Below are 15,798 nucleotides of genomic sequence, written 5' to 3' on the forward strand. Positions count from 1 at the left end.
TACTGTCCCCTTTTTAGGGGCAAATTTATTGTTGCTACGCACTTACAAGGGTTACAAATATGAAGAAATTGATGAAAATCTATGTACCCCTCGAACAGTGAGGTCAATGGAAGTAGTAAAACCGAGTCTGTTGTCACCGTTACTCCATTTGCGAAAGCTAGGTTTTTCAATAAAATGACCTTTTGGTGGCTGAACCCATTGATAAGAAGGGGGAGGGAGAAAACACTTGAGGATGAAGATATACCCAAATTGAACAAGGAAGATCAAGCACAAGCTTGTTACTCGCTATTCACAGAGAAATTCAATGAGAAAAAACAACTCGACCCATCATCCCAACCATTGGTTTTGTGGACAATAGTTTCATGCAATTGGAAGGAGATTTTGACGTCAGGATTGTTCCCGCTGCTAACAGTCGTTACTCTATCTACCGGTCCACTTATTCTCAACGCCTTACTCTATCTACCAGTCCACTTATTCTCAACACCTTCATTGAGGTTGCCGAGGGAAAAAAAAGTTTCAAAAATGAGGGATATGTGTTGGCCCTCTTACTTTCCTTTTCAAAGAGCATTGAGTCCTTAGCACAAAGGCAATGGTATTTCCGAAGCAGACTTGTCAGTCTAAGAGTGAGGTCTTTGCTAACAGCAGCCATTTATAAGAAGCAATTAAGACTATCCAATGCTGCGAAAATGATGCACTCAGCCAGAGAGATAATGAACTACGTTTCCACTGATGCTTATCGGATTGGAGAGTTTCCTTTTTGGTTTCATCAAACTTGGACAACAAGCCTCCAGCCATGTCTCGCCTTAATAATCCTATTCCGTGCAGTGGGCTCGCGACAATCGCATCCTTGGTGGTGATAATTCTTACTGTGCTTTGCAATGGCCGCTAGCAAAATTGCAGCATAAGTCCCAGTCTAAGCTCATGGTGGCCCAAGATGATCGGCTTAAGGCTATTTCAGAGGCGCTCGTGAACATGAAGGTATTGAAACTCTATGCGTGGGAAAGTCATTTCAAGAATGTCATTGAAAACTTGAGGAAAGTGGAATGTAAATGGTTATCAGCAGTTCAAATGCATAAAGCATACGATGGCTTTCTCTTTCGGGCATCCCCTGTATTGGTCTCAACTGCCACTTTTGGGGCATGTTATTTTCTCGGAGTGCCTTTTTATGCTAGTAATGTTTTCACATTTGTAGCGACTTTACAACTTGTTCAATAGCCAGTTAGATGTATTCCTGATGTAATTGCGGTTGTTATTCAAGCAAAAGTTGCATTCGCTAGGATTGTGATATTTCTCCAGGCACCTGAGCTAGAGAACACAAATATCAGGCAAAAACGCAACATGGGAATGAAGAGCCACAGCATTTTCATCAAATCTGCTAGTTTTCTGTGGGAAGAGAGTCCGTTAAAGCCCATGCTTAGAAATATATGTGGAGAGGTCAGTTCAGGCAAATCAACTGTACTGGCTGCAATCCTGGGAGAGGTTCCAAATATCCAGGTAACTGTAAGTTCTTGCTGCTCACTTCCTCTCATTCATTCATAGCTATTAAGTACACCTCAACTTCACAACCACTCTGCTGTTTTTATACTAATCCTGCACTATTCTTTCCCTAAAAAGAGGCCATTAAAAATAAAAAAAAACACTTACCAAGGCGTGTTCTATTCTTACGCTAATTGTTTCCTCATTATGTGTCAATTTGTTGTAGTGTAACTTGCTCGCCCTTTCAATAGATGGGGGAAATTTTGTTGTCAATGACCAATTTGGATCCATTTGCTCTATTTTACAGATTCATGTAAACGAGACTATTGCCCATGTTTCTCAATCAGCATGGATCCAGACAGGAACTATGCGAGAGTATTTTATTTGGGTTGGGATTGGACAATGAGAGATACCAAGAAACACTAGAGAAGTGTTCCTTGGTGAAGGACCTTGATTTGCGACCCTACGGTGACCGCAGTCAACAAAATCAAAGTATAATACTCTTTAAATTATTTCACACAAATTATCTTTCAAGCAAAGAAAATGAATAAAACATTCAGAACTACTTTGTTTTCATTAATCACCAGCCTTTCTTCCTAACACTAAAATAGATCATAACTCCAGAGATGCACCACTTGTTCATAATATAATGGGACCTATATCTATCTACATATTAATCCATCCAACAAGAATGAAGATCCCTAAACATGAAGTGGCTACTGTGAGCCAAGAAACAACACCATCCATGATCACGGGGCTCACTTTTAACTAAATCCATCCATGTGAAGCCTCATTTCTTTGCCTTTGCAAACCTGAGGCATCGATATTTTTCTCCACTAACGGTGATTTCAAGAGCTCCATCTTGGTTATCTTGATTTGATGCAGTTCCCATTAGCACACTCTTCTCTTTCTCAAGGTTCTCTCGCTCCATCTTCAGCCTCGCTTCTTGTCGAGCAATCTCTGCCTGAAAGATGAGATAATATGTCTTAAGAATAAAGATTTATACCCTCTTTAACTTCCATTCTAATGGAAGAAGAAGAATTTCATTCATCAGTTCTAACATAACAAAATTTGTCCAAGATGAAAGGCCCATTTATCTCATGATTCATCAAAATAAATTTGTGCAAAGACCTCATTCATATGCATATTTACATCAATTCTACAACAAAACATAAATAAAAGAGTAGCAGTTCATGTGCGAACCACCGTCACAAGAAGTAATGAGGTTGATGGTCCTATTGGCCTGCAGCTGTGCAGTTCTCCAGGCGACCTAAAAGGTTAAAAAGTTGGATGGGAAGGCCTGTCTAAAACCACTACAAGTACCATCATCTACAAACAATTATGCATATCTAATTCAAAACTTTTAATAGATGCTAAAGATTATATCATTGAAGAATATCAGGATTTAAAAATAAAAATAAAATAAAAAAAGTAACAAGATTCATTCAATATGGCTTCACATAGATTTGAAATGAGTCCCCTTGTTTCTCAAAACATGGGACGTAAAAAAAAGATTCATGAGCAAGGTTGACCAACATTCAAAAACCAGGCTCAAACAAACTACTCGGATTCAACTCAAACTTACTTTAGTTGAGCTGAAGTTGAACAGCTGAGTGACCAACTGATTTATAACAAAAAAGCCACCAATAGTTCAATAAGTTTCTTTTGGTAGAACTACAAAACTCCATATGAAACCAAAACAAAGATGTTCTAACATTAATTTGCCCCTCTTCTTATTCTTCAGAGCTTCCATTTCCATTTTTATAACTTTGGTATTCCTTTTTCACTAGTCTTTTCCCTTAACATTGAAGAACATCAGCTTATTTTCACCTTTTCCTTGCATTCTGGGGAACTTCAATTCTCTCTCTTCTACAAATTGTTAGCATAGAATAATAAATACCTACTCCAAGTATTATCCATCCACTAGGAAAGTTTACAAACAAAATACAGATCTTTGGTATCATCCTCGAGACTCAAAATAGTTCTTACTAAAAGCATGTTATGATTTGGAATGTTTAAATGAGTTAGAAAATTAACATTGAGTTCTAAAAGCACTAGCTAGGACATGCAAGCACCCAAAAAAAAGAACACCTTTATCTTCTACATGAAGCAATTATAAGAGTTTGGTATGCATTTACCCTCCCCTTTGATAACAGAAGTTACAGTCTTCTTACATTACAACAGTTTTGGGGCAATCGAAAATTGTTGTGATGAAGTTAAACTTAAGCAAGAGCCTTTCAATTCTAAGGGAGTCATTTTCCATTTTGAGACATTGAAAATAAATTTAGAAGCCTACATCAGGAAATAATATTTAAGACCGTAACATTGATAACATAACTAAGCAAATAAAGGTCTTCTAGGGATGAAAGAAAAAAGAAGCTTGAATACAAAGTGAGCAAGGGGCGCTACATCGATGCCTGGGTGCGGTGAAAATGCGTAAAGGTTTCCGCATTTTTCTGAACGAGCGCAGATAAAGAAGTTAGTCCAAGATTATAGGTTTAGGGTAACCACATGAAATATAGAAACTTTAACTGATAAGACTATGAAATTGGTAAGTGTCATGATTAGGAGGAGGTTAGTATAACTTGCGTACAAGAAACTAAGTGGACGGGTGACAAAGCTCGGGAAATAGAGGATACCGGTTTTAAGTTATATTATAGCGGCAAGGATAGACACAGGAATGGTGTAGAAATAATAGTTGTCAAGGGTCTTGTAGAAAATGTAATTGCAGTCATTAGGAAAGATGATAGGAATATGTTACTTAAACTAGTTACTGGAGATAATATAGTGAATGTTATTAGTGCATACGCCTCCCAAGTAGAATTAGATGATCAGAATATAAGAGTTTTTTGAGACCAAATGGATAAGGTATTATATGAGATACCCGTAGGAGAGAACCTAGTTATAGATGGTGATTTCAATGGTCATGTAGGAGTAAATAAACTAAGTTATGAGAGGGTGCATGGTGGGTATGGTTTTGATGATAGAAATGAGGCTGAAGAGAGTATTTTAGATTTTGCATTGGCTTCTGACTTAGTGGTGGCCAATACTATATATAAGAAGAGAGACGAGTATTTAATAACCTTCAAGAGTAGGTCAGTTAAGAGCCATATAGATTACTTTCTAATAACAAAAGGAGGCCGTCTAAAATGCAGCGACTGTAAGGTGATTCCTAGAGAGAGCTTAATGTCTTAACATAGGATTTTAGTATTAGCTTATGCTTTAAAGGGCAATACCAAGCTCAGAAAGATAGTAGCTATTGCAGGACTATATTGTGGGACCTAAAAAGGGATAAACTTGATACATTTAAGAATAAAATGGATAAAGAAGGTACTTGAGACTTGGAAGATGATGTTAACACTATGTAAAACTCGATAGTCAATTGTATAAGGAGAATCTCAAGGAAAGTTCTTGGAGAGTCAAAAGGAAAGGAACCCAACTTTAGGAAAACTTGGTAGTGGAGAGAGGAGATCCAAGCGGTAATAAAGACGAAAAAAGAGAGCTTTAAAAAGTGACAGAATGATAAAATTGAGGAAAACCTTAAGCGCTACAGATTGGCCAATAAAGAGGTCAAAGAGTAGTGAGGGAGACTAAGTTAAAAGCCTATACACTAGACTAGATAGTAAGGAAGGAGATAAAAGGATATACAAACTTACTCAGATAAGAGAGAGGAAAACAAGAGATTTTAATCAGATTAAGTGCATCAAGAGTGGGGACTATAAGGTGTTGGTGAAGGATGAAGAAATAAAGGAGAGATGGAAGAACTATTTTGAGAAGTTGTTAACTGAGGAACACAGAAGTAGGTCAAAAGGAGAAAAAGTAGGCAGTCATATGGAAAACCAAGATTATAGGTTCTATCATAGGATTAGGGACTTTGAAGTAGAGTCTACACTTAAAAAGATGAAATTGAATAAGGTTCTAGGGTTCGATGATATACCTATTGAAGCGTAGAAATGTTTGGATAAGAAGGGAATTGTTTGGTTAACTAGTTATTTAACATGATTTTATTGACTAGGAAAATGCCAAAGGAGTGGAGGAAGAGTATTTTAGAGCCAATATATAAGAATAAAGGAGATGTCCAGAATTGCAACAACTATAGAGGAATCAAATTGATGTGCCACACAATGAAAGTGTGAGAGAAAGTGATAGAACATCGATTGCGAGATATAATAGAGGTATCAGAGAATCAATTTGGATTTATGCCTGGTAGGTCAACAATGGAAGTGAACTATCTTTTGAAGAGAGTAATAGAAAAGTATAAAAAAAACAAAAAGAGACATTCATATGGTTTTTATCGATCTTGAAAAAACATATGATAGAGTGCCTCGGAATATAATCTGGTAGATGTTAGAGAGGAAAAGGGTGACAAAAGATTACATTAATGTGATTAGGGATATGTACAAAGGTATGGTGACCACTATTAGATCGCCTGCTGGAGAGACGAGTGAATTTTCAATTACTATAGGGTTACACTAAGGATCAACCTTAAGTCCTTATTTTTTTACTTTAATTATGGATAAGTTGACGCATAATATTCAGAATGATATGCCATGGTGTATGCTTTTTGCAGATGATATCGTGTTAGTAGATGAGACTAGAGAAGGAGTTAACAGTAAGTTGGAGATTTGGAGAAAAGCACTTGAATCTAAAGGATTTAGAATAAGCAGGACTAAGACAGAGTATATAAAGTATAATTTTAGTAACAGCCACAATGGAAGCAGAGGAGAAATGAAGATTGAGAACCAAAAACTACCTAGGAGTGAACATTTTTGTTATTTAGGATCAATTATCACAACAATTAGAGAGATTGGAGCGAATGTAGTCCACAAAATTAATGCGGGGTGGTTTAAGTGGAGGAGTACATATGGAGTATTGTGTGATGAACAAGTACCCATTAGACTAAAAGGGAAGTTCTATAGAACGGCTATTAGACCAGCGATATTGTATGGGACGGAATGTTGAAAACTAAGAAACAACATGTAAATAAGATGAGTGTTGCTGAGATGAGGATGCTAAGGTGAATGTATGGCAAGATTAGAAAAGACAAAGTTAGAAATGAATATATTCGAGAATGAGTAGGAGTAGTACTGATAGAAGACAAGTTGAGAGAGAATAGATTAAGATGGTTTGGTCATATACAATGAAGACCAATAAAGGTATTCGTGAAAAGATGAGATACAATAACGGTAGATGGTAGTGTTAGGAGAAGGATAGACCTAGATTGATATAGACTTAGACTAGTGTAATAAATAGAGATATGAATCTCTTTAATTTGACTAACAAAATGGCCTTGGATAGAGTCGAATAGAGAAGAAGGATTCATACAACCGACCCCATTTGATGGGACTTAAGGCTTAGTTTGGTTTGGTATTTGTTGGCTTCTAAGTTCAGTCAACAAGGCCTACAAGTTTTATTGTTTAAAGAAACAGCTTTTAATGGATGTACAATGCTAGAATTCCATAGAAAGATAGAATATGTATCAGCTCTCTCATCCACCATATTGCCTAGGCTACCACTTTAGCTTCATAGACAAACCAACACAGCACCAAAATCAGGTTTGTCAACTTACATTACAGCAACATATATCTGAAGCAAGCAATGAGATGTTGATTGTTCATTCATAACAACAGCAAATGCAAATTCAAATGCAAATGCAAAACATAGCAGCACAACCATACGGATAGGGATAGTAATAGGGGAATAGTAATAATGAGTAATAGTGGGGGGTAATGAATGAATGAAGGGGATACCTCGCGACGAGAAAGCTCAGCCTTCCAGGCAGCTTCGCGCTCGGCGACCTCGCGTTCGCGCTCTTGGATGTAGCTTTGCATCTCCCTCTCCTTCATGATCCTGTCCTGTATGTCCGCATCCAGTGCCTCCTTCAGCTCCTGCACGAACTTGTCCACCACTGCCTTTATTCTCAATGACATCCCCTCCTCCGCCCCCGCCACTACCAATCTTTGAATTCCGATTGTCCTCCTCCTCCCTAATTCCCCTAATCCAAACCAAATAAAGAAAATCACAATTATGTAATATGATAAGTAATAAAGATTAAATCAAAGCAGGAAGAGGAAGGAGGGATGATAATAAGAATCTATCTTTCTGGTGCAATGCAAGCAAGCAAGCACGACAAAGCAAGAAGCACCAAATCCATTCCTTTCTTCCAATTTGGGACGTCTCAGCTGCAGCTCAGGATGTGGCCCCCTTTTTTCCCTTTTTCTTTATATACCTTTTTATTTAGGTTTTTTTTGACTCAATAATTTGTCATATCTGCTACCTATGACGAACTAACGATTTCTCCCATTCTAGTTGGCTTTTTACGAAAATATGTGTAAAAATATATACATGTATATGTATATATGATAATTTATAATGACTTTTTAGCTACAAACTCAAGTCTCCAAATAGGACCTAAGCGATTTTGATTATCTCGTATGTGTTCTTAAGAATAGGAATTTGCCCATTTTTTGGGATCTCAAAGGAACGTGAAAACACATAAGAACTCTTGAATGAAAATGGAAAAGAGATGTAAATCCAGTTCCTTCAAATATGGTAAGATCTTTGGCACAAGAAGAGGGGGTTGATCCGTATCATCTTGACTTGGGCTATTTTTACAACATGTCTCTTTACAATGAAAGCGGAATTCATCATTTATTTTCTATTCGCTGAGATCTCTTCTGTTTCATCAATTTTCAATCTATCTATAATGAGAAGTCTTCCCTTTATATAATCTTTCATCTCCTTAATGGATGGCAAGGATACCCTGATCCAAGGACAATCATTAACCTTCTAGAATATTTCTAAGATCCTTTTACCTTTCCACTATATTCTAGAATTCTCTAAACTATTCTAGTACATAGTGGAGTTTTCTTTCATTTTCTAGAATACTCTAGAACCTTCTGGAGCGTTCTAGATTTTTCTAAGTTTCTTCAATGTCTCCAATTCCTCTAGAATGTTCTAGAATCAACAAAACCTGCAAACCCAGTAATCTAAGCCACAGTTGATGTAGAAAATCCAATAATCTAACTGGGTTCCAACTCGATGTCGAGGCGCCTATGCTTGTGATTTCATCCCATTATTAACCACTAAAAAGGAAAATTTCAGAACAATCCATTAGAATTAAAATTACAAAATGATACATCAGATGTAATTTGAGGTTTTATACTGCAAATAAAAAAATGAAAAAAACAAAAGCAGTTTAGGATTTTTGAGACGAGATGATGGAGAAGAGAGGAAAGAGAGGGAAAGAGAAATTTTTGTGGAATTATTGAAAGAAGAGATGTGATTGTGAGCTTAAAAAACACTCAAACAGAAACATAAACGAAAACACACAAGCAATAAATCTCAAGAGATAAAAGCAAACCAAAATTTATATTCACATTAGATTTCTCAGCCTACTACAATGTAGGTTTACAAAACGAAAATTTTAAATAAATAAATACATAAGAGCTCTGCATAAAAGAAATGGGGGTTCACATAAGTCTTTAAAAATAGGGTTTGGGGTTTCACAAAACGGAGCACAGAAAGGGGGTTCTGGAGTAGGGTTTTGCAGTTAGGGAAAGGTGAGAGCTGTTAATGGAGGATGAATAGAGGGGAAAGCAAGGGGTTGGAGCAACATACAAAGAGAAGATAGATTCATACCTTGATGAGAGACAGTTAAGATGGAAGTAGTCGCAGAGAACTATGAAGAAAGAGGAGTACGTTGGAGAGAACGAGCCTATCACCCTTCATTGTTGGAGATCGTCGATCACCCTTCGCCGGTGGAAATCACCAATCGCCTCAGAGAGAAACACTGAGATTGAGAAAGGAAGTCATAGAACAAAGAAATAGAGATGAAGAAAAATATGTGGCGTAGACAAGTGTGGAGATGTGGCTCAATCTCAGTAGCCACATTTTACTATAGCAAAGTTAACTCTCCCTTATTATATAGTGTATATAACTCATGAGCAATGCTACATCTACTTAAAATCTCACTATAATCCTACTAAAAGCATCCATGTCCAAATATTATTGGAAGTGTGAAAATAGCTAAAAAGCTAAAATGTCACTATAAAAAAGTCAACTATTCTCTCTACTTTTCTGCACGTCCTTTCTTAAAAGGTCAAAAAGCCAACTAAAATAACTAATTTCCAAATGACCTCTAAATATTATTGTTTTTTTTTTGTTTTTGTTTTTTATTTTTTTTTTATTTTTGATTACAACAATCACATTTGACCATTTGTATTTTTAAAAAGATTGTTAATGTGTAGAATTATTCATAACTCATTAACTATCCCAAATATAAAATTTGTAAACCAAATTTTTTTTAAATGATATTTATTTTTTAAAGGTACTTCTATGGTAAATTTGAAAACCTAATTTTTTTAGGGGAAATTAGTGAAAAAAAACTGGTCTCCAACTTTTAGTAGTCGGAGAGGTCCAATATATTTTTTTTATTAGTTAAGATCTCTCAATAATATTATTAGAGAAATTTCACAAATTTCTCTATGATGAGCTAAAATTTGTGTGTTGAAATTTCTTTGTACTGAAATTTCTCTATGAAAATGTTAAGAGACCTCAACTACTATAAAAATATTGCATATCCTTTATCTTTTAAAATCTTAATATCATAGACCTTATACTAAAAATCCCATTTTTTTTTATGACACAAACATTTAATCTGAATATAAAAGTATTTAGGGGTCATTTGGGAACAAGATTTCTTAGTAACTTTTTTGTTTTTTTTGACTAAATTATGATATAAAAAAAAACTATTATGTTTGGGACAACTTTTTGATTTTTTATAAAAAGATGAACAAAAAATAGATTGAATGGAAATAAATATTTAACATTTTGGTATTTGTTAATTTTTTGAGGATCTTTTTAACTTTTAGAATAAAAAGTACAGTTGCCAAAGGAGAATGTTGAAACCAATCTAATTTCAAATGTATCCCTTTATTTCAAGCTATTAGATGCATCCTTGTTGATTTGAAAAAAATAATTTGCCTCAACTTTTTAAACTAGACATCATTTCGAAACATCCAAAAAAAAATTTAAAAAAAACAAAAAAAAAAGGGACAAAAAATAGTGGATTGAAGGAATATTAAAATTTTAAATTGTATTACTGTATTTCAAAAATTGACTACATCAAATTTATAAAACAAAGAATTGAAAAAACTTTGAAACTTTAAAATATAATCCTTAAATTTTTCACAATGATGTGAACCTAAGAAGCACGGACACCTCTCCGGAGACAACGTATGGATATCCAACACGTGTCGGGCACAGACACACAATGGACATGTGTCGGACACTCTACCTGGCGTGACCCCTTTTTTTTTTAATTTCTTCAGCCGGACATGCTTGGGACACTCTTGGACACTTTATCGACATGTTGGAGACAAAGATAGAGAAACCCTAACCCATAGACAGAGAAACAGAGAGAAAGAGAAAAGGTAAAGAAGAACCTATTGAAACCCTGGATTTGAGGCATGTTCTTTTCTTCAGTTTTCTTCTTCGTTGTTCTTTTCTTTTGCATTTTTCTTCTACTTTCGTCGATTCTTCTCTCCATCTCTCTCTCTCTCTGTATGTCTGTGTGTTTTCTCTCTCTCGCTCCCTCGCTATGTGTGTTTGACTCTCTTTCGCTTTCTCTGTGTTCGACTCTCTCTCTCTGTTCAATTCTCTATCTCTCTCTGTTCGAATCATCTTCTTTGTTCGACTCTCTCTCTCTCTCTCTCTCTGACTTTCGCTGTGACATTTCTCTCTTTCGTTTCTTTTTTTTTCCTTCCTATTTTTCTGTTTTCCATATTAATCTAAAATAAATTATTTTTATTTATAAAAAAATAATTTCTAAATGAAATTTGATGTTAAAGTAAATAAATAATATATATTTTTACACTTTTTTTTAGGTGGATAATATTTTTTTAAATATATATATATATATATTTCATAAATAATATTTTTAAATATATTTTATTTATAAATAATATACATACTTTTATTTATATAAATACTATATTTTTTAATTTTATATATAATAAATAAACAAAATTATATATATTGAACGTGTCCCCAACATATCGTGTCCCTTATTTTTTAAAAATTTGCTTATTCATGTGCCCATGTCCGTGTCATGTCCGTGTCCATATCCGTGTCCGTGTCCGTGTCCGCACATCATAGATGTGAACTATTAGTTATTATTGATTGTTTAAAATTAACTTTTTAAGATTAATGCCTTGACATATCATTAGCAATAAATTTAGAGATCATATTTTAAAATTTTCTAACATGTCTCTAAAAGAAATACAATATAGCTTCTTTCGTTATCTACCAACCAAGAACAAATCTCTCATTATTTATTTATTAGAGCAATGTTAGGATACAAAATTATCTATCAAAATTTCTACCAAACACTCACACTACACCCATGTAGGACCCACACTCATGTGAGACCCATATCTATGCAAGTGTTTGATAAAAAAGTTAAGAGACCTCTAGCATTTTTGTATTTATTAATGTGGCCTATGTTTGGAATCGTTGCATTTTTTAACCAAATTCCATTACTATGTACAATTAATCGTTCCTTTTTTTCTTTTCTCTTTCTATTTTGATTTCTCTAATTCTGCATGTGTTTTTTTTTTTTTTTAATTTTTGGGTTCAAAATTCTAATAGTAAATGATAGATAGATCACATTGTAATAAAACTAAAAATAAGGAGTTTAAATTGAATCTACAAATACTGAAGTGAAACTTTGCTCAAACTAGAGGTGACCAAAGGTGTAACTATCCAAAAAAAAATTTTTATTTTGTTGTTCAAAATATTTTAAATGGCACATAGTGTATGGTAAAACAATAAAAATAAAATTGAAATCAATTAAACTTTAACGAATTATTCTGAAATTTCAATTGTTTAAGTTATTATTATTTAGGCCTGTTTGGGATGGTGGCTTTTTGGCTAAAAAAACTAAGGTTGTGTTTGATAGAGTTTTCTAAATACGATTTGATAATAAAGTTGTATTTTGAGTTTGTGAGTTTTGGAATTATGATTTGAGTGTGAAAAATTTGTTTGGTGAATGAGTTCTGAAAAGAGTTTTGAATTGAGTAGAGAATTTTTGATGTGACATATGATATTTGATACAAAAGCTTATAACTCATAACCAAACACACAACTCAAAATTCTATTAAAACTTATAAAAAAATTTTAAAAATTCGAAAAATACGTTTTATTGAATATATAAAAATTAACATGTATCAATTGCAACAAAAAAAAAAATTGCACTGTTTCAGTCAACCGGCAGGACGACCGGTGGGACGTCCGGTTAGCCCAAATTTTCCCGCCTTCAACCGCGTTTTCAAAAGTAAACGTGGAATTAATTTTTGAAATTTGTAAACAAACGTCCTATTCAAATCAGCTCTGGAACTAACGTTCCAAAACTGTACCAAACACAGCCTAAAACATCCTATCATATCACTCTCTTTACTTTTTTTGCATGTATTTCCATAAAAAGTCAAAAAATAAACTAAAATAGCTACTTCTCAAACATAGTCTTAAAATTACATGGATGTTGGGGGGTCAGCATACTCTTTTTTTCTTTTTTTGGATATGTAGGATATCCTAGGCCAGCTTAAGTTTCGCTTGCGAGGGAAGTCGAACCTAAGATCTTGAAGGGAGTAAACCCCCAAGTCCCAATCCTCATCCACCAGGCCAAACCCCTAGGCTATGTTTGTTTCATGGATTTGGTATGTTATTTGGAAGGGAAAAAAGGAAAGAGTATACGAAATGCGAATAAAATATAACTATATTTTATCTACGTTTCACACACTTTTCATTGCCCTTTTCAAATTCCTTCTCAAATTCATGAACCAAATATAATCTGAGGGTTGGGGGGGCCAATGTACAATTACTTAGGTTTTGGTTGCTTGAATCTACTATATATTTATTTTTAAATTATCATAAATACAAAAAATACATATGACCTAAACAAGGTTATATGTGTAGTTATTTATTTTTTTATAATGCTCTAATTTAAATAGAATCTGTTTACTTGTGTTTTTTTTTATATAATTTACTTTTGATTTATTCAAAAAGTCGTGCACCCTAACAAATAGGGGTCTGAGCGGTGCAGATCGGTGTGATTTAGGGGTAAAATAGAAATTGCACGGCGGGTGACGGATTAACAAAATTGTCATTAGCAATTGCCATTTTTCTTATAAAAAAACCCGACAATTCGGTTGGCAAATAATAGCGATTTTGACTTAGCGGTTCGGGCAGATTGGCGATTTATAATAAAAAAAACATAATTCAAATTACAAACTTGAATCAAAGAGTAAAAAAAATCTAATTTAACTAAAATAGTCAAAATGGAATAAGTTAAATGGATTGTTTCTCTGATGTTCTATATATATCACCACATATATCTTCAAACAAATCATTATATTCAACAAATCTAGTAAGGAAAAACCCTTGCTCATACTGCTTTTATCCTTGTTCAAATATAAATAAATAAATAAATAAAATACTGCTTTTATCCATTTCCTTTTCTTTATCCACAAATCTAATATCTAAACACAATTCTTATCAATACAAAATAATTATCATTTTACAATTGTGGTTCTCTCCAAACAGTTGGCAATCCCGGTCGACAAAACTCCTTTCAGTTGTACTTATTTTCGCATTTTTTATTTCAATAAGGCTATGAGTTTTTAGATGCGAATCCAACCTGAATTGTGCCTTGCAGAGAAATTTGTTCTGTTTTGTTTTTTTATTATTTTACAATTCAACGACACTATAAACTTAGATTCTTTAATCAGAAGGTTTCATGGAACAGTGAAGACAACATAAATGGAAAAATCTGTACTTTTGACAATTAATGATATTTTCTAGTAATTTAATATCATCAAAATATTATATTAATATGTTCTCTTATAATTTTTTCTTCTCTTTTTTCATTTATTCTACAAATCCCTCATCATCTCATTCTCATTCTCATTCTCATCCAGAGAGAGCAGAGAGAGAGAGCAAGTAGAAAACATAAACCACAGAGAGAGAGAGAGAGAGCCACGTACCAAATCGGGAAAAAGCAGCGGCGGCAGCGAGCGGAGAAGCAGCGCCGGAAAGGCCAACGGCGGCGACTAGCAAGAGCAGCAGCGGCGGCGGCGCCGATCAGCAAGGAACGGAGGAGGAGGAGGAGGAGGAGGAGAGATAAAGCAATCGATGAATCAGATGAGATGTTGGGTCTGGATTAGGTTTGTATAAGAATTGATCGTGTGTGTGAGTGTATCCTACACTGTGTGAACCTGGACATACCGAAGGCTGCGTTTGGTTTAGTTTTATAATCAAATAAATGATGAAGTTATGTTTTGAGTTTTGAATTTTAAAAAGAAAAAATTTGTTTGATTATAAATTTTGAAGAATGTATTGAAAAAAAATTGAGTTATATTTTGAATTTTGAGTTGTATTTTGAAATTTATTTTTTTAATATTTAAAAATCTTTAAGAAAATTTTATTTTTTATATTTTAAATATATAATTTTTATATTAATTTTTTTTTTTTTAATTTTTTTTTGTTCAAACAAGGCGGGTCAAGCTGGATGAGTAAGCCGGTTGGACTTTTTGGGGGTGTTTGGTGGGGTTTTTTTGAGCCAGTTTATAACTTTTGGCTTTTAAAAAATTATTTTGGACTGTTTGGTTAAACTTATTTCAAACAGTTTCTGATTCTAACAGCTTATTTTAAGTCAAAAAAGTTGATTCTGAAAAGCTGCTCACCCCTTGTTTCTGATTATCAGCTTCTGCTGTGGACATGTTAATTCACGGTTATACTCTTAGACTTTTTTATTTTTTTATTTTTTTAAAATAGAAAAAGACCCAAATAGACTATAAAATATTATTATTATTTTTTATGAAAAATGTAGACAAATAGTGAATAATAAAAAATAAAAATTAATTGAAAAAGTTACTTCACAGCTTATTTAACAAACACTACTCAGCAACTTAAATCTATAATCCAACAGCTATACCAAACAAATTAACAGCTTCTGATTAAAGTCATAATCTATAATCTGTTAAGGTATAATCTATAATCTGTTTTAACAGTTACACCAAACAGCACCTTCAAATTGCCACCTACGCTGACTTGCCAGGCTTGGACACTCCACTTGCCCCAGTCAAAATTGAAAAAATGTGGGATTCAACGGAGCGGTATCTTGGGAAGTTGGTAAAAAATTAATTTTTGATTTTTTATCAAGTTTTTTGACTTTTTTTAAAGTAATTTGAGAAATTGGTAAAAAATTAATTTTTTTGATTTTTGATTTAATATTTTTTAAAAGTATCACATCACTCTAAAATG

General features: G+C 33.8%; 1 protein-coding gene and 1 long non-coding RNA gene across 5 annotated transcripts; one reads left to right on the top strand and one right to left on the bottom strand.

The window, feature by feature from the left end:
- The first annotated feature begins 1,279 nt into the window (after window positions 1-1,279).
- LOC114259769 (uncharacterized) lies at window positions 1,280-2,442 on the top strand. Its single transcript, XR_014337426.1, has 2 exons — window positions 1,280-1,500; window positions 1,784-2,442. It is a non-coding gene; the product is annotated as an uncharacterized LOC114259769 (long non-coding RNA).
- On the bottom strand, window positions 2,021-14,797 carry LOC114259770 (beta-mannosyltransferase-like protein). Of its 4 annotated transcripts, none has more exons than XM_082882187.1 (4): window positions 14,520-14,797; window positions 9,118-9,268; window positions 7,227-7,462; window positions 2,021-2,440 (listed from the first exon to the last, which is right to left on the bottom strand). In XM_082882187.1, exons 3-4 carry the CDS (start codon window positions 7,404-7,406, stop codon window positions 2,267-2,269), a joined length of 354 nt encoding a protein of 117 aa, XP_082738313.1. In that variant the 5' UTR covers window positions 7,407-7,462; window positions 9,118-9,268; window positions 14,520-14,797; the 3' UTR covers window positions 2,021-2,266. The 4 variants fall into 4 exon arrangements, with proteins under 4 accessions (XP_082738313.1, XP_028055598.1, XP_028055600.1 ...); XM_028199797.2 differs by having other exon boundaries at window positions 7,227-7,471; XM_028199799.2 differs by lacking the exon at window positions 9,118-9,268 and having other exon boundaries at window positions 7,227-7,471.
- Window positions 14,798-15,798: the final 1,001 nt, after the last annotated feature.

The sequence above is a fragment of the Camellia sinensis genome, chromosome 8, assembly GCF_055761805.1.
Source record: "Camellia sinensis isolate YWXY chromosome 8, ASM5576180v1, whole genome shotgun sequence".
NCBI classification, from domain to species: domain Eukaryota; kingdom Viridiplantae; phylum Streptophyta; class Magnoliopsida; order Ericales; family Theaceae; genus Camellia; species Camellia sinensis.